Source organism: Hemitrygon akajei, unplaced genomic scaffold, assembly GCF_048418815.1.
Source record: "Hemitrygon akajei unplaced genomic scaffold, sHemAka1.3 Scf000053, whole genome shotgun sequence".
NCBI lineage: Eukaryota > Metazoa > Chordata > Chondrichthyes > Myliobatiformes > Dasyatidae > Hemitrygon > Hemitrygon akajei.
The window spans coordinates 647,521-667,219 of record NW_027331939.1 but is presented as its reverse complement, the minus strand read 5'-3'; the positions used below and the strand labels follow the sequence as shown (position 1 = coordinate 667,219).

The following is a 19,699-nucleotide window of genomic DNA, read 5'->3' as shown; positions in this document are numbered from 1 at the left end:
ATTTTTTTCTATACACATTATAAAAAAAATGAGGTATGGACATTGAACCAGTGCTTGCAGAAATGGTCAATGGCACCGTGATTACCCATAGGGCCATGCGTTAAAAATTTCGCCAGCGCTGAAGCGCCAATGAAATGCGCAGCCGTCAGCCTGTGGACGTCCCTGAGTTTCACGCATGCACGCAGTACACAGAAGGCCTTGAAAATGTCGGGTGCAGGTAAGAGCGATTCTCCATGTTTTTATATTATACACCAAATTCACAACAATTCCTGTGAAATCCGGACACCGTGGAAAACAATTCCGGGACAGTCCTGCCCTCTTCCCTCTCTCTCAGCCCCACGATCCGTACACGGGCCCCGGGGAGCTTCCGGCTGCAGAGTGAATGTGATCCGATGGATCTTTCAGACAGAGCTGAGCTCCAGCTATCTAAATGCAAGGATTAGGAACTCAGAGAAAGGGAACAAAATCTTTTACATCAGCAATTGAGAAAATCACCTTTGTTTTACCTCCAATCACTAATAAGAGAAAATCTGAAGATTCTGGAAATCCAAGTAACACTCACACAAAATGCCGGCAAAATTCAGCATTAGTACTCTTTTCCGTAGATGCTTCCTGGCCTGCTGAGTTCCTCCAGCATTTTGTGTGTGTTGCTTGTTCTACCTCCTCTTGTTCTGGACTTTTCTACCCATGAGAGCATGTTTTGTCCCATTCTCTCTGAGTACATAATGATATCTGGGGAAGCAAGTAGCTTTCACATCACAAATGTGCCAGACTCCAGTGAGACAGACTACTGCCCTTCCCTTCATATTCATTGGCATTGCTCACCATAGCTCACCACTGTCAGTCATCGGGGGAGGCTTCAGGGGAATACAGAAACTGGTGATACTTGTGTGTATTCTGATGTTGCAAAAGTTGCTGGAAAATTTGCAAGTGGGAAGAAGTGGAGTGATATTTGGAAATCTGACTTTTTAAAGTGTAACTTAGCAAGCAAACCACATATGGACAATATGCAAAAACTTTGGTGAGAAAATCCTTCATTACCCATTACAGGCCTGCTACATAGGTTGTGAGAGAGTGCAGATGAACTGGATCGAACCCAGAGGAGATCAAAGTTCCTATTGACAGTGATTTGCTAGCTGTGAAAATGAATACCTCTCTATAAAAAAATTCACTGTGCACATCTTGTCACTGGGTAAAAAAAATGCACAGTGCAAGTCTTATGTACACACTGGTTATTACAAATTAGAGGGGGTATTGGAGGGAAGATGGGGAGACCTGTAGTGTCCCTGATGCCCTCACTTACAAGAAATGCATCCAGCTGCAGCTTGTAACCCTGCACTTTAAGGAGTTGGAACTTGAAACGCATATGGGGATTGATGGTCATTCCAGATACCAGCACTCTACCCAGTCAGGAGATGATTTCTCTTCCAACTTGGGTTTAACCTCACTGTAACAGTGTGATACCAAATCAAAACTTGGCAATTCAAGTAATCTCATCTGAAATGTTGTCCTACACCCATTGATGGATTTTGTAAATCTTCTACAGGTTAAAAACGAGAAGGAATTTGTCTCCAGGGATCCCAAACACAGCATGCCAGTTTTGTTGTCTCTGTCTAGATATTTAAGAAGTGGAGCAAGGGATTCAATCGACCATCCTTCCTGCTCAGACTGTGGGGAGGGATTCACTCGGTCATCTGAGCAAGTAGCAAGCCCGGCATTTTACACAGGAGAAAGGCCGTTCACCTGCTCAGACAGTGGGAATGGATTCACTTGGTCATTTCAACTGAAGGTACATCAGCAAGTTCACACTGGGTGAGGCCATTCATCTGTTCTGTGTGTGAGAAAGGATTCTGCCGGGCATCCCACCTGTGGACCCAAGAGTCAGATCACACTGGGCAGAGGCTGGTCATCTGCTGAATTTCGGGAAAGGGATTCTCTCGGTCATCTGACCTAATGGCACACCAACGTGTTCACACCAGGGGGCAGCTATTCACCTGCACAGTCTGCGGGAAGGGATTCACTCAGTCATCCACCCTACTGGAACATCAGCGAGTTCACACTGGGGAGAAGCCATTCACCTGCTCAGAATGTGGGAAGAGATTCACTCAGTCATCCACCCTACAGATTCATCAGCGAGTTCACACTGGGGAGAAGCCGTTCACCTGCTCAGTCTGTGGGAAGGGATTCACTCAGTCATCCAGCCTACTGAGCCATCAGCGAGTTCACACTGGGGAGAAGCCATTCACCTGCTCAGACTGTGGGAAGAGATTCACTCAGTCCTCCCACCTACTGAGTCATCAGCGAGTTCACACTGGGGAGAGGCCATTCACCTGCTCAGTCTGTGGGAAGGGATTCACTCATTCATCCCACCTACTGAGTCATCAGCGAGTTCACACTGGGGAGAAGCCGTTCACCTGCTCCGAATGTGGGAAGAGATTCACTCAGTCATCCCACCTACTGAGTCATCAGCGAGTTCACACTGGGGAGAAGCCGTTCACCTGCTCAGAATGTGGGAAGAGATTCACTCGGTTAGCTAACCTACAGAGTCACCAGCGAGTTCACACTGGGGAGAGGCCATTCACCTGCTCAGAATGTGGGAAGGGATTCACTCATTCATCCACCCTACTGAGTCATCAGCGAGTTCACACTGGGGAGAAGCCGTTCACCTGCTCAGAATGTGGGAAGAGATTCACTCAGTCATCCACCCTACAGATTCATCAGCGAGTTCACACTGGGGAGAAGCCGTTCACCTGCTCAGTCTGTGGGAAGGGATTCACTCGGTTAGCTAACTTACAGAGTCACCAGCGAGTTCACACTGGGGAGAGGCCGTTCAGCTGCTCAGAATGTGGGAAGAGATTCACTCAGTCATCCCACCTACAGAATCATCAGCGAGTTCACACTGGGGAGAGGCCGTTCACCTGCTCAGAATGTGGGAAGGGATTCACTCAGTCATCCAACCTACTGGTACATCAGCGAGTTCACACTGGGGAGAAGCCATTCACATGCTCAGAATGTGGGAAGGGATTCATACTGGCATTCTACCTACAGAGACACCAGCGAGTTCACACTGGGGAGAGGCCATTCACCTGCTCAGTCTGTGGGAAGGGATTCACTTAGTTATCTAACCTACTGGTACATCAGCGAGTTCACACTGGGGAGAAGCCTTTCACCTGTTCAGTCTGTGGGAAGCGATTCACTTAGTCACACCATCTGCAGAATCATCAGTTAGTTCACACTGGGGAGAAGCCGTTCACCTGCTTAGACTGTGGGAAGGGATTCACTCAGTCATCACAACTACTGGCACACCAGTCAGTTCACAGTGGGGACTGGCCGTTGTTATGAATCCCTGGGTTTTGTTTGCTGTGGACTGTCATTTTAAGAGAGAGAGATTAAGAAGGTGAATCAGTCTAACTTGCAGCTTGTTTACATCGCTTGCAGCTTGTTTAGTTTTAACCGAGGACACAGATACTCAGAGTCAGATGGAGACGAAGGAGGAAAAACTGAAGGATCGACACCAGGGAACTAGTGGCCAAGGGTCACTGTTTAGAACTTTCCTATCCCCACAAGGTGGGTTAATTATCGATTCACCGTACATCGAATGTGTGGTTGTCACCTCGTTTGATCCATAGGAGTGGATCGGATTTGGCGCATCCTGTGGAGACCCTGTGTGTTAACCCTTGCCTGGCTGTGGTGTTGTAGTTCACTTGGAGATGATACACCTTGTGACAAGTCACTTTCGGTGATAATTTGTATGTGGATATGGAACGATGATGGATAAAATCTACAGCGACTGTTCTCTCGTTTTACCACCGTAGAACCTGTGGAATTCTACATATTTGCGTTCTCTCGCCATTTACCATGGATTACAAATCTCTCTCTCATCGCCTATTCTGTAGTTGAACGGAACTTTCATACTTTACCATCTCAAGACTCCAAGCCTTGTTTCACCCGAGCTCAATAGTTTGGGAGTTACATTTACACACATTTATAAACTTAACACTGTTAACTTCTGTTTATCTTGTTTAAGTTGCAATATTACAAGTAGATTCTAATAAAGATAGATTTAACATCAAAACCAGACTCCAGGTGTAGTCTATTGCTGCTGGTTTGTTTCTAAAGCATTATGGTTTGTAAAAAATTTGGGGTGTGGGTCTGGGATATGAACAAATTTGGGGGCTATTGATCGATGAATTATCGACTTGATTGGGGAAATCCCTTTTGATTTATTTGTGTGGAAATCAGCAGCAGTGGATATTTATAAATTTCTGGAAGTGCCAACCCCTGAGGCATTAGGAAAAGCCAAAAGGAATGAATTGCTGACTGTTGCTAATGGGCTGAATCTTAAGCAGGTAAGGGGGTGTGAAAGACCAGGGAAGCATAAAACTGGGAGAGGAGGTAAAGGTAAAACAATAGGGGTTATATTATAAAATATAGGCATCCACCCCCTTTTTCAGAGACTAGGATCCCTGTCTCAACCGGTAATGATGTGTATTTCAATGTGTTCATCTCTCAGTCCTCGATTCTCTAAATGAAAGGGTTATCACATTTGATTTTTCTTCATATGATGACCCAACCATTTCAGGGATCGGTCTATTAAAACTTCATTGCACACTCTATAACAAATACTCTCTAACCACTTTGTTAATCCTCTGTGCAAAAAATGTCCATCTTCCGCAGCCCTGTGTTGCCCCAACCACTCACCTACTACCCCTGTCATTGGCCCCACTTGCAGGTCAACCGACTGCAGGTGTTTCGCCCCCAACGTGAATCCCTCTACTCGCCACCAGCGTGGGCTCAGACATTTCCACAGATTTCCACCGGGACAAACATCCTGTCCGCCCCCTCTCACACCATCTTTTTCCTTTCAATAAAATCCCTCCTCTCTCTCCCCAGGGAACTGCCATCAAACCGACGGGCCGAGCGGTCTCCTCCTACCTCTCGGCGACACATCAGACTCCGGCCACAGAAGACGCTTCACAAATCCCCCAACTTTCCTTGGAGGAAAATGGAAATAAATCAAAAAACGGACATTTACTCCGCTGTGATGTGGAGTTTGAGGCCGGAGCAGGAGGCGAACTCAGCGGGGGTAACGCCCTCTGGACTTGTCCACCTCTGCGACTGGTGGTAACAAGTGATTGACATCGCTTTGCACCAATGGGAATAGCGCAGCCCCTGAATCCTCTGTTGACAGCAGTGGGGGAGGGCTGGTCACGTGATTATTAGCCCAGCGATTAAACTGATAAAGCCCGAGCTCACCAGCGCATGGATGACGTAAGACGCTGTGCACGTAAGGGCAGATCCCCGTGTGGGAAGCCGATGCGTGACGTCAGGCGCGAGGGGGTCTGTGTGACATCACCTGCGGGGATGCGCTCGCATTTAAATGCACCTTAATGTGTGTTTCTTATGATTTGAGAGGGACAACAAAATAAATCACGGGTTTGATTACTGAATCCAGTGTTGTGAGATGTAAAGTCCCCTGTTATGTGTCCGGCTGTGCCGTGTTGTTTGGGGGCTATTGATCGATTAATTATCGATTTGATTGGGCATATCCCTTTTGATTTATTTGTGTGTGGAAATCAGCAGCAGTGGATATTGATAAATTTCTGTGGGTTGGATGACTGAGTGAATCCCTTCCCACGTACTTCCTCATCCAAGTCATCCACTCTTGGTCTTTCTGGAATCATTCTTTGAAACTTCTCCGGACCCACTCCAATACGAGCACATCTTTTGCTCAGATAATAAGTCGGAAGTACAGGTCGGAATCTGCTCACCATACACCAACAGTGATCTGCCCAATGCGTTATAAAGCTATAGTATCGCATCCTTGCTCTTATATTGCTAACATTGCAGTTGTCATCCTTAATCAACTCCATCTGCAAGCAAACCTTTAGCGCCTCTTGCTCAAGGACTCACAAGCACTTATGCACCTCTAATTTTTTCAAGTTTCTCCCATTTATTTTTTTTTTCTACGCCCAATTACTTCTACCAAATGTACATGACTTGCATACACTGTATTTCAACTGCTTCTTTGCTGGCATTCTCCAGACCTATCGAAGTCCTTCTGCAGACTCCCGCTTTGCTCGAAACTACCTGTCCCGTACCTATCTTTGTATCAACTGCAATGTTCGTCACCAAGGTATCAATTCCATCATCCGTATCATTCAGATTTAACATGAAACGATGCGGTCTCAATACTGACCCCTACAGAACAGCATTAGTTACCGACAGCAAAACAGAATTGCCCACATTATTCTGACTCTTTCTCCCTTGTCAGTACAAGTTTCTTTCCTGTAGTTCCATGAGCTGGGATCCTGTTAAGCAGCCTCACGGGCAGCACCATAGAAACATAGAAAACCTGCAGCCCTTTGGCTCACAAAGCGATGCCGAACATTTCCTTGTTCTAGAAATGCCAAGGGTTACCTACAGTTCTCTATTTTTCTAAGCTCCGTGTACCTATCCAGGAGTCTCTTAAAAGACCCTATCGTGTCCGCCTCCACCACCATTGCTGGCAGCCCATTCCAAGCACTCACCACTCTCTGTGTAAAAAACTTACCCCTGACATCTCCTCTGTACCTACTTCCAAGCATCTTCAAACTATGCCCTCTCGTGCTAGCAATTTCAGCCCTGGGAAAAAGCCTCTGACTATCCACACGATCAATGTCTCTCATTTTCTTGAACACCTCTATCAGGTCACCTCTCATCCTTGATCACTCCAGGGAGAAAAGACTGAGTTCACTCAACCTATTCTCAAAAGGCATGCTCCCCTATCCAAACAACATCCTCGTAAATCTCCTCAGCACCCTTTCTATGGCTTCCACATCCTTCCTGTAGTTTGGTGACCAGAACTGAGCTCAGTACTCCAAGTGGGGTCTGACCAAAGTCCTATATAGCTGCAACATTACATCTCCGCTTTTAAACTCATTCCTGCGGTTGATTAAGGCCAATGCACAGTATGGCTTCTTAACCACAGAGTCAACCTATATAGCAGCTTTGACTGTCCTATGGACTCCGTCCCCAAGATCCCTCTATTCCTCCACACTGCCAAGAGGCTTACCATTAATACTATATTCTATCATATTTGACCGAAGAAAATGAAGCACATCACACTTCTTTGGGTTGAACTCCATTTGCCACTTCTCAGCCCAGGTTTGCAGACTATCAATATCCCTCTGCAACCTAAGCCAACCTTTGTGTCATCAGCCAATTTACTAACCCGTACCTCCACTTCCTCATCTAGGTCATTTATAAAAGTCACGAAGGGTAGGGGTCCCAGAACCGATCCCTGAGGCAGACCACTGGTCACCGACCTCCATGCAGAATATGGCCAGTCTGCAACCACTCTTTGTCTTCTGTGAGCAAGCCAGTTCTGGATGCACAAAGCAATGTGCCCTTGGATCCCATGCCTCCTTACTTTCTCAATAAGCCTTGCATGGGTCCCTTGTTGAAGATCATCTGAAAATCCAAGCAAACAACATACACTGCCTCTGCTTTATCTATCTTGCCTGTTATTTCCGCAAAGTATTCCAAGAGATTTGTCAGTCAAGATTTCCTCGAAAGAATCCGGCTGACTTTGGCCTACTTCATCATGTTTCCCCAATTACAGTACCCGAAAAACACACTCTTAGTACACTCTAACATCTTCCTGACCACTAAGGTCAGACTAACTGTCCAATAATTTTCTTTCTTGCGCCCCCTCTCTTCTTAAATTGTGGAGTGGCATTTGCAAATTTCTGGTCCACCAGAACCGTTCCAAAATCTAGTGATTTCTGATAGATCATTACTCATCACTTGAAGAGAAAACTAAGGGGGAACTTCTTCATTCAGAGGCGGGGAGAGTGTGCACCGAGCTGTCAGAGCAAGTGGCAGGGACGATTGTAATCTTTAAGAGAAGTTTGCTTAGGTCACTGGATGAGAAGCATATGGAGGGCTATGGTCCAGGTGGAAGTTGTTGGAACTCGGAAGATTAATGCTTTAGCACGGACTAGACTGGCCGAATGGCATTTTCCTGTGTTGTAGTGTCTTATGACTCTAATGCCTTCATAATCTCTTCAGCTACCTCTTTCTGAACTCTGTAGTGTCTTATCTACCTTCAGGTCTTTCAGCTTCAAAAACACCTTCTCTCCTTGGTAAACGCATGTATCCTCACTTCTGCCCCAGGTACTGCTGAATGTTTGGCATTTATGTAATAAATTTAACGACACAATTGTAGTGGGTGTCTTCAATCTGCAGGAGGATTGGGAAAGTCAGATTGGCGTGAGATCGCAAAAGAGGGGATGTATTGAATGCAAACAACATGGGTTTTTAGAGCAGCTGATGGTTGAGCCTACTCGGGGAACTGCTATCTTAGATTGGGTGTTATGTAATAACCCAGATCTTATTAGGGAGGTTAATGTAAAGGAACCATTTGAAGGCAGTGATCATAATATGATTGAATTCCTACTGCAATTTGTGAGGGAGAAGCACAGGTCACATGTGTAGTATCGCAATGGAATGAAAGGGAATTACAGAGGCGTGAGAGAGGTGATTCCCCAGGTGGATTGGAGGATGCTGGTGGAGATGACGCCAGAGCAGAAATGGCTGACGTTTCTGGGAATAGTTCATAATGTACAGGATAGATATGTCCCACAGACGTAGTTCTCAAACAGCGGGGCTAGGCTATCGTGGCTGACAAAGGAAGTTAAGGACTGTATAAAAGCATATAAGGTAGCAAAAGTGAGTAGTAGGATGGATAATTGGGTAGCTTTTACCATTCAACAACAGGCAAATTTAAAATAAAAGCTATAAGGGGAAAGGTGAAATATGACAGCAAACTATACAATAATATAAACCAGTTATAAAATATACGAAAGGGAGGCGAGAGTTGATATTGGACCACTGGAAAATGATGCTCATGGGGTACAAATGGGGAAGAGCTGGTAGATGAACTTGATAGATACTTTGCATCCGTCTTGTCTGTGGAAGACACCACCAGTGTGCCAGAGATCCGTGAGTGTCAGGGAGCAGGAGTGAGTGCCATTGCTATTACAAAGGAAAACGTGCTAGGCAAACTCAGGTTCTTAAAGTGGATGTCACCTGGACCAGATAGACTACATCCCAGAGTCCTGAGAGAGGTTGCTGGAGAGATAACAGATGCATTGGTCATGACACGCTAAGAATCACTTGATAACAGATGAGGTTTTGTGGTACTAGGAGACTAATGATATAATAAGTCAAAGCCAGCATAGGTTCTGTACAGGGAAATCTTGCCTGACAAGTCTGTTACAGATCTTCGAGGAAGTCATAAGCAGGATGGACAAACGAGAGGCGGCGGATTTCATTTACTTGGATTTTCAGAAGGCATCTGATAAGGTGTCACACATGAAACTGCTTAACAGGACAAAATCAGAAGTAATACTGGCATGGATAGAGGAAGGCTGACAGCCAAGAGGCAGCAATTGGGAATAAAAGGGGCCTTTTCTGGTTGGCCAGCAGCGACTTGTGGTGTTCAGGGGTCAGTATTCGGTCTGCTACTTCTCACATGATTTGTCAGTGATCTGGATAATGGAACTGATGGGGTTGTGTGGCTCAGACTGTGGGAAGAGATTCACCATATCATCTCACCTAGTGACTCACCAGTCAGTTCACACTGCAGTGAGGGACTTCACCTGTTCAGTCTGTGGGAAGAGATTCACTCAGTCATCTAACCTACAGAGACACCAGCAAGTTCACACTGGGGAGAAGCTGTTCACCTGCTCAGACTGTGGGAATGGATTCACTCAATCATTCAACCTACAGAGTCACCAGCGAGTTCACACTGGGGAGAGGCTGTTCACCTACTCAGACTGTGGAAAGGGATTCACCAAATCATCTCACCTAGTGACTCACCAGTCAGTTCACACAGCAGAGAGGGATTTCACCCGCTCAGATTGTGAGAAGTGATTCACTCAGTCATCTGATCTGCTGGCACACCAGTGAGTTCCACTGGGGAGAAGCCGTAGACCTGTGAATGTGGGAAGGCATTCACACGATCATCTCATCTATTAAAACACCAGGGAGTTCACACCACTTAGAGGCCGATCGTCCGCTCAGACTTTGGGAAGAGATTCTCTCAACCTTCTCCACCAAGGCTGCATCATTGTGTTCCACTGGGGAGAGGCCATTCACCTGCTGTGAATATGGGAAGGGATTCACTCAGTAATCTAACCTTGTAACACACGACCGGGTTCACATTGGGGAGAAAGTTTCAATAAGCTGTAGGCTGGATATTTGTCCATCCCCGTTGCTGAATGCAATTTCGAGAGTGACTGGGGGAGTCTAGTACAAGAGGGCATGACGTAAGGTTTGCAGGGCGCCCATTCAGAACAGAGATGCGAAGAATTTTTTTTAGTCAGAGGGTGGTGAATCTGTGGAATTTGTTGCCATGGGTAACAGTGGAGGCCAAGTCATTGGGTGTGTTTAAGGCAGAGATTGATAGGTATCTGAGTAGTCAGGGCATCAAAGGTTATGGTGAGAAGGCGGGGGAATGGGACTAAAGGGCAGATTGGATCGGCTCATGATGAAATGGGGGGGCAGACTCGATGGGCCAAATGGCCGATTCTGCTCCTTTGTGTTATGGTCTTATGTGATTCATTTTCTCATGTCTGTTATTCCTCTTCCTCCTTCTGTCCAAGGTAGTGTTAATCTCAGTGGTTTTGAGTGTAAATAGTCTTTTCTAAACTTGTCATTTCAGTTCTTACTTATCTTTGTAAATTTTACTGATCGAAATGGGACTAAGATATTTTCATTAAAAAAAGTCAATGTCGGTATTGATGGAAGTGTTTATTGCCTTGGTTGTAATTGTTAACTATTGAGCTCTGTTCGGCAGTTTTTTAAAGCCTTGAAATAAATTTTGTCAAAGGTTTTCCCAATATTGCAGTACTTTCTGTTGTTTTTGCTTGTTGATTTTCCAGATACGTGGTTATCACGAGTCCCGGTGAAGGGTCATGGCCGGAAATGTTGTTTCCCAGCCATAGATGCTGCCTGACCTGCTGAGCTTCTCCAGCACTTCGTGTGAATTTCTCTCGATTTCTTGCATCTGCAGGTCCTCCTGTTACAAGCCGGTCGTGGGGTTGTGTGGCTCTGTTGGTGAAATATTAAATAAAATCATTAAATAAGAGGTGGCATAGGGTTGGGCGGTGTAGAATCTGTGGGTAGTATTAAGGAATAGCAAATGTACAAATAGACCCTGATGGGAATTATATAGTGACCCCAAAACAGTAGTAAGTATGTGGTCCACAAATTTCAATGAGAGATAGAAAATGTGTGCCAAAAGGGCAATGTTACAGTAGTCATGGGGGATTGTCATGCAGGTGATTAGGAAAATCAGGACGGTGTTGGTCTCAAGAGGAGGAATTCCTAGAATGTCTACAAGATGCATTTTTAGAGCAGCTCGTCGTTGAGCCCACTTGGGGATCAGCTATTCTGGATTGGGTGCTGTAATGAACCGGAATTAATTAGGTCACTTGAGTTCAAGGAAACCTTCGGGACAAGTGATCTTAATATGATCAAATTCACCCCGACATTAGAGAAGGAGAAACTAAAGTCAGATATGAATAAAAAGAGAATTAGAGAGGCCTGAGAGAAAAATTGGTCAAAATTGATTTGGAAAGAACACGGGCAGGGATGAAAACAGAGCAGCAATGGCTGGAATTTCTGGAAGCAATCTGGAAGTGACGGGATATACACATCACAAAGAGGAAGTAGTATTCTAAAGGTAAGGTGACAAAACCGTAGCTGCTAAGAGAAACCAAAGACAACATAAAGACTAAAGAGGGCACAGAACAAAAATTACTAGGCAGTTAGAGAATTGGAAAGTTTTAAAAATGAACAGAATGCAACCAAAACCATTAAGAAGGAATAGATTAGCTAGCCAGTAATATTAAAGAGGATACCATTTTTAATTTCAGGTACATATTGTGTAAAAGAGAGACAGAAATGGATATCAAACCACTGGAGAATGATGCTGGAGAGGGAATAATGGGGTGAGGGTGAAAGGTGATGGCTGATGAACTGAATAAGTATTGTACTCACTCTTATCTGTGGAAGGCACTGGCAGGAATATGAAAGTCTCAAATGTCAGTGGTCAGAATGTGTAAAGTTACGTTATTCGGGAGTAAGTAGAAGGAAAGGCAATGGGCTGTGATTTTTTTTACTGGAAGGAGAAATCGATATTCATGCCTTCAGGTTGGAGCTACGTAGGTGGAGCATGATTTGTTTCTCTTCAACCCTGAGGCTGTCAAGTGGAGCAACTCCAGCCATTGCTATTCTGCCATCATCCCTGCTAGTGTCCCCTTCCAATCAACTTTGCTAAGCTCTTCTCCAGTGCCTCCGTAGTTCTCCTCACTCCACTAATAATGATGCATCTTGTTTTACCTTTCCCCTCTCAAAGTGAAGGGTGAATTCAGTCATGTTATTATCACTGTATCCACATGCTCCCTTTACCAAAAGCTCCCCAATCAAATTTGGTTCATTCCAGAATTAACTTTTCCCTAGTGGGCATAATTGCAAAGGGAAGGTAGGTCACATCCGGAATTTTCAATTTAGCGGGCGATTTCCTCTGACGTATTGGGAAATCGTGTGCTAGGCTAGTTACAGCAATGGCTTGCCATTGTTGTATTTGCCTTCTGCCGGGTGAGATTTTTTTTAAAGAGATCACCAGCTCTTAACCCAGCACAGATGGGTGCCGGCTGGATTCAAACTCAGGACCTCCCGCCACTGATGCCACTACGCCACCAGCCGGCTACACAATTCCAAGATGATCTAAAAGGCATCTCATTGGTATTTTCCAAATTCCCTCTCCTGAAATCAAGCACCGATCTTATTTTCACAATCTACCTTCACCCACCCCACTCATGGACTATTTGTCTCACTCCCATCGGGGGTAGATACACAGCGTCCTCACCAGGACTACCAGCCTCTGGGACAGCTACTTTTCCCAAGCAGTAAAGCTGATAAATATCTCTACCCTCTAACCCACCCTTCCACAACACCAAACACCTCTATCATTTCCTGTCTGTCATCTTATATGCAGGCATCCTATGCCGAGCGTCACTTTATGAACATACAATCAATCCGTGCACTGTATATAAGCTGTGGATATATGTTGTTACCGTTGTGTTTCTGTGTTGCATTGGAACCGGAGTAATAATTATTTCGACCTCATTTACACGTGTCTGCTGGAAATGGAATTAAACAACCCTGAATCTTGAATAAACATTTCAGCAGCTGCAGCGTCACATTTCTGTCTCTCAGCGTTATTGCGGCAGAGCGCCACCTGGTGACAATGGAGTCCACAAATCAGGGGGTCCTGTTATTGTGGTAAATCACCACGATAAGAATGGGTGTAGGGGCTGGACGCCAACTGCACGTGGATGAAGTGCCAGAGATGTCCCTAACCTCTCTCCTCACCACTAGTCAGGGTCCTAAACAGTCCTTCCATATGAGGCAACTTTTCAACATCGTGCTTGTTGGGGTCATCTACTGTTTCCAGTTTTGCAGGTGTGGCCTCCTCGACATTAGAGAGACCCGATGTATTCTCTGCATTCTGCACTCTGTCCCGATGCGATTCTGCAGATGTTGGAGATGCAGAGTAACATACACAAAATGTTGGAGGAAGTCACGAGGTCTGGTAGCTTCTATAGAGGGGGTAAAGCCAAAGAGAGATTTCCTGCCGAGACCCTTCATCGGGACTGGAAGTGAGGAGGAGCCGGAATAAGATGGTGCGGGGAGTGGAAAGAGTCCAAGCTGGTAGATGATAGGTGAAGCCAGATAAAAGTGAAGGTGAGTGGGTGGGGGAGGTGGGAGATGAAGTGAGACGCTGTGAGGTGGTAGGTGGAAAATGCAAAGGGCTGAAAAGGAGGAAACTGATAGGAGAGGAGAGCGGACAATGGGGAAGTAAAGGGGAACCAGAGGGAGACGATCCGCAGTGGAGAAGAGAGAAGTGAAGAGACAGAATGGAAGAGACTGGCGTGTGGGTTGATGAAATGAAAACGTGGAGATAGAAGTTAAAGATATCGATGTTCATGCCATTGAGGTGTAAACTACCCGGATGTAATATGAGTTGTTGCTCCTCCAACCTGAGAGTGCACTCATCGTGTTAGTTAAACAATGAAACGGAAGGGAGAGTGGATTAATAGTTTTCCCCTGGGATCCCTATTAACTCAATCCTCTCTCACCTTAAACCAGTCCTCTCTGGTTGTTGATTCCACAAAAATGGGGTAAAAGAAAAAAATAAACATAGAAAACCTACAGCATAATACAGGCCGTTCGGCCCACAAAGTTGTGCTGAGCATGTCCCTAAATTAGAATTTACGAGGGTTACCCATAGCCCTCTATTTTTCTAAGCTCCATGTACCTATCCAGTAGTCTCGTAAAAGACCCTATCGTATCCGCCAGCAGCCGGCAGCACATTACACACACTCACAACTCTGAGTAAAATACTTACCCAGGACATCTCCTCTGTACCTGCTCCCAAGCACATTAAACCAGTGCCCTCTGTGGCAGCCATTTTAGCCCTGAAGAAAAGCCGCTGACTATCTACACGATCAATGCCTCTCATCATCAGTTTGCTGATATATAACATTGAGGAGGTGGGATACAAGGCGGACTGAGGATGACCCAGATGGGAGATGTATATCACTGAAGCGGGGTTGGGGGGTGTGAGGAGACTGGACAGAGGTTGAACAAGATGAGCAGATGGAACCAGGTGCGAGAAGGGATCAAGGACGATCACTGATGGTCCTCCAGCAACACATAGGTACTGAATGAATAGTACATACTATGGTACAAAAGATTCTAAAATGACAGAATTAGCAAAAATAACAAGAACTTTGCCAGATATACTTTGACCCTCAGCAAATTCTTATCAACACACCATAGAAAGTTTCCCATCCGGACACTTCACGCTTTGCATGGTAACTGCTCTGCCCGTGACTGTGAGGAACGGCAGAGACCTTTGGATCCAGATCAGCACATCACAGAAACCATTCTCCCCCCTAGACTTCCCAGTCCCTCGGTAAAGCAGGCAGTGAAATCAAAGATCCCCACAACCTGGGACGTTCTCCTTTATCACCCACCCCAGTTCGGGAGAAGACAGAACAGCCATAAAGCTCCAGGACAAATGTGAGGAGCCTCAGGAAGCGAGGCGAGTTCGGGGGAAGTTAACGGGACTCAGTGGCCGACATCAGATTCCCCAACAGAACATGGAGGATGCGTGACCGCCCATCTGGAGATTGTGAACATGCACAAAGAGATCGTTACATCTGCGGTTAAATGGGAGGGGCAAATGGGATCACGTGACCGGTGGGGGTCTAACACCCCAGGCATAGTCTCCAGCTTCCCAGCACTCTGTGGAAATAAACAGACGCCCCTCACACCTCCTCTCACCTTAAATGTATTAGACATTTCAAACCCCAGGAAAAGTATATCGTCTGTCCACTCTATTCCTCTCGTAATCTTATAAACGTCCATCCAGTCTCACCCCAGCCTGCGCCGCTCTGGAGAAAACAACACAAGTTTGTCCAGCCTCTTGTTATAGCTCATGCCCTCTAATCCAGGCAGTGTCCTGGTAAACCTCTTCTGCGCCCTCTCCAAAGCCCCGACATCCTTCCGAGAATGGGGGCGACCAGAACTGTATGAAACACTCCAGATGTGGTCTAACCAGTTTTACAAAGCTGCAACACAACTTCATGACTTTTGAACTCAATGCTTCAACTAATAAAGACAACCGTGCCATTTGCCTTCTTATCGATCCGATAAATCTGTGCAGTCTCTTTCAGGGAGAGATGACCACTGTTCAGGGTTTTGCATTTAACACTGTACTGTCTCATACATTCAGGGGTGCAGTGCTACCAGAGCTCACCGGAGAGCTGCTCCGACACCTCTGTAAAAAAGTCAAAATAAACAAGCACGGAATTTAACAACCCCGGATATTAAATAGAGGGAATTTTACGGAAGCGGGGGTGTTGGCTGGTGGGGAAAAATACCACTATTAACATTAGGATATTTGATCGCTTTTGGTGAAATCCTGGAGCTGTGACTGTTTTTAATTTAGGTATTTGTGAAATTCCTTCTCGCTCGATCCGTTGTCCTAGGAAGCTGGGAAATACCTGCACAGAAGTGCAAGCATTTTTCTGCTCTTTCCAATGGTTACCATTGGATTTCAGGACGGAGCTATATTAAGCAAGGAATGAACATCGAAACCTAAGTTTTAAATTCAAAAACAATGAAAGAAAAATTCACTGCTCGCTTATCTTCGTCCTGATTTTGATCAAATACACAAGCTAATCATCCAAAATCCTCTTCAACACCTGGATAAATTTAGTTTTGTTTTACAAGCCAAATGGGAAAAAAGACATTTCTAGGCTTTAAGCTAATTTTATGTCATTTCAACTATCATTAATAGCAGATCAACCCCTTAGCCTCGCTCCACTAACTGTAGCTGATGGGAAAGAGGCTCTTTTTCTCTTTGTGTTGATAGGAAAAAGAGTAATTTAGTGAGGCAATGAATGAGACCAAACACATTTCCAAACCTCCCAAATGGTTGCTCTCCTCCCCGTTAACATTTATCACTTCCAAAATACCAAATTTTCTATTCGTATAAATGCGATAATAATTTATGTAAAGATTCAAGCTTCTTTAACTTTTTATATATTTAAAGACTAAACAGGATCTGTTAAGGTTTAACCATGTAACACTCAATGTGTGACGATATTGTGAGTATCAACACTCACAGGTACACTTCCCGTCCAACCATTTCTTCGAGAGAAACTGTACGAGGCAGAGTTGCCAACTTACCACTTTTGAGACTAATATTTACCAATATTCGTGGCTTTAGCAATAGTTCATCAGAGGTTCTTTTTTCATACTTGATTACTTGGTTCCAATTTAGGTGGCTAAAAGTGTAAAAAAATGAATTGGTTTATTTCTGTTATTTTTATACCTCTGAGGAACACTGCTAAGCGCTGCGGGCCCTGCCGTCTGCTCTGACTCAGTCGTATTAGTGAGGCTACATCTGTGGTGGTCCGTGGATTACTCGCTAATCCTAAAGTAAATTTTTCTCACTAACAACCCTTTGGCTTCTAAGCAAACAAAGTTATTTTACTTGCTTGATAATTATATTCTATGATAATCAGTTAAGTACAACCATGCAATACTTTGTCATATTATTAAGTATTATATGCTTAATTGTACCAGTTATACACTGAAATGTAGTGATAGGCTGTAATCTTGTTAATGTCTTAACTATCACTATATTTCTGTGGAGCCCTGGAATTCATATATTTCTTTCATCTTGGTTTACTGCTTGACATTATAGGAAACCCTATATCTGTTACACCCAATTTGTGTACCTGCCCATTACACGAATGGGGCAAGGCAGTTGCCCAGTACATGAAATGAGCAGGTACACAAATTGGGTGTCACAAACTTGAGGTGATTGATACGTTCGTGGCCCAAGGTGGAAGGAGTCAATTTTACAAAACCCAGCAATTTTCAATTATGTGAAACAGAAATACCACAGACGTTATTAACTTCAAACTTTCTGCATAATCATTCAACGAGTTGAACTACACGTGCAGGTACCGAGAGTTGTATAACTTCAGGCCTTCTAACTTAGGCCACGAACTTATCAATCAACCAATCTACTCCCCCCGTGCAGCTTCGGCAGCTAAAAAATTGCCACTGCACCCCTGCTCCAGCCGTCCGGTAGAGCTCGGACCCGGCCCTTTCCCAATGCAACCGGCCCACATTTACACAACACCGGGATCATTCCCAACTCACCCCTGCTCGGATTGGAGAACCGCCAAAAAGCGGCAGACCGCACCGCGCATGCGTTCAGCAGGTGTTCCTCCGCAGCGCCACCGGTGGCCAGAGGTCTGCTAATCGTTGCCTACGGCCGGAGATCCGCACAGCGCCTCCAGTGGCCGGAGGCTAGAGGGACAACGGAGAGGTAAATCACAAACACGACAAAGTCTGCAGATCCTGGAAATCCAAAGCAACACAAACAAAATGCTGGCCGAACACAGCAGGCCGAGTAGCAACGGGAATGGAAATCAGAATGAAAACGTTTGGGCACTGGGAAGTCCCGCTCGGAGCGGATAGTTCAAAGCTTAATTTATTATCAAAGCAGGTGTCCAGAAACAACTCTGAGTTTTTTTTCTCTCCAGAGAACCACGAAACAAGGAAAGAGCATGAAAGTCGTTCACAGAGAAAAATCAAACTTCCACCCCAACCCCCGGATCAAGAAGTACGGGATCCCAATCATCAAACCCCAAAAACCACACCTCCCGCACAAAAGGGAACAATAATATCGACCCCCGATAAAAACACCCCTACCCCGCACAACTGCGGAGGAGCCGGTGTCACCAGTGTAGAGGCGGCCGCATCGGGAGCAGCGGACACAAGAGGCGACCCCGGAAGATTCACAGGTGAAGTGTCGCCTCACCTGGAAGGATGTTTGGACAACGGAGAGAGATCGACCGTCCGGCCCTTTCACTGTGACACCCCGAACTCCACATCAAATACGTCCAAACGAATCTGGGTGAACTTTAATGACCAATAAATATAATTCCTCTCAGCGATCAGCTGTCTGAATGATCCCCTGACTCTGAGAGGAAGGGGTATCTATGGTCCACACTGTCAGGGTGATGAGTTTACCAGGAGACAAAGACTGCAGGGACGAGAGGTTTTCTGTTAACTAGTACACTGTGTGTGGACCCCGCTGGCAATTCTGGTGTTGTGACCCGAATCGAGACAAACACCACGCTGCCCACTCCACCGAAACACGGCACAGCCGGACACATAACAGGGGACTTTACATCCCACAACACTGGATTCAGTGATGAAACCCGTGATTAATGTTGTTGTCCCACTGAAAACTCCATTAAGGTGCTTTTAAATGCCCGCGCTCCCCCACAGGTGACGTCACACAGCCCCCCCCCACGTGCCTGACGTCACATCTGGGCTCCCCACACCGGGATCTGTCCTCACGTGCGCGGTGTCTTACGTCGCCCACGCGCTGCTGTGCTCGACACAGTGAAATAGTGACAGGGTTGGGAGGTGAATGGTTGGGGCAACACGGGGCTGCAGAAGATGGAAATTAATTCCATAGAGGATGAACGAAGAGGTTAGAGAGTATTTGTTATAGAGAGTGCAATGAAGATTCACCTGACTGATCCCTGGGGTGGTGGGGTCATCATATGAAGAAAGATCAAATGTGATAACCCTTTCATTTAGAGAATCGAGGACTGAGAGGTGAACATATTGAAATGCACAACATCATTACCGGCTGAACCAGGGATCCCAGTCTCTGAAACAGGGATGGACTATCTGGGACTGAGATGAGGGGAAATGTCTCCACTCCGAGGGTGGTGAATGGAAAGAAACATGTGGATAAGAGCAGCCGCCATCTTGTTGATGGTTACAGGAGCCGAATGGCCACCTCTTGCTGTTTCTCCCTTGATGTTTCAGTGTTCCTGTCCACTGAGTCCGGAGGAATGTGAACAGAAATTAGTGTTTATAAACACAGAGCTGATTTAAATGAAACGTGAACATTTCCTGTTTGGGTCTGAATTATGTTTTGGACCTGGATGGGAATTGAGCCGGTGACTCTGTGACCTGGAGGTGGAGGGAAAGGGATCGGGGAAGATATGGTGTGGAAAAATAATCATGTATCTGGGGTAAA

General features: G+C 45.6%; 1 protein-coding gene and 3 long non-coding RNA genes across 4 annotated transcripts in view; 2 read left to right on the top strand and 2 right to left on the bottom strand.

The window, feature by feature from the left end:
• Positions 1–19,699, top strand: part of LOC140721241 (uncharacterized) — a 100,112-nt gene that overhangs the window by 13,631 nt on the left and 66,782 nt on the right. The gene's annotated exons all lie outside the window — the stretch shown is intronic.
• LOC140721243 (uncharacterized) overlaps positions 1–19,699 on the bottom strand; it is a 219,605-nt gene that overhangs the window by 169,149 nt on the left and 30,757 nt on the right. The gene's annotated exons all lie outside the window — the stretch shown is intronic.
• Positions 1,256–4,075, top strand: LOC140721236 (uncharacterized). Its single transcript, XM_073036088.1, has one exon. It carries the CDS (start codon positions 1,954–1,956, stop codon positions 3,115–3,117), a length of 1,164 nt encoding a protein of 387 aa, XP_072892189.1. The 5' UTR covers positions 1,256–1,953; the 3' UTR covers positions 3,118–4,075.
• Positions 10,838–17,935, bottom strand: LOC140721244 (uncharacterized). The gene is made up of 4 exons (XR_012097353.1): positions 17,797–17,935; positions 16,835–16,910; positions 15,403–15,512; positions 10,838–11,097 (listed from the first exon to the last, which is right to left on the bottom strand). It is a non-coding gene; the product is annotated as an uncharacterized lncRNA (long non-coding RNA).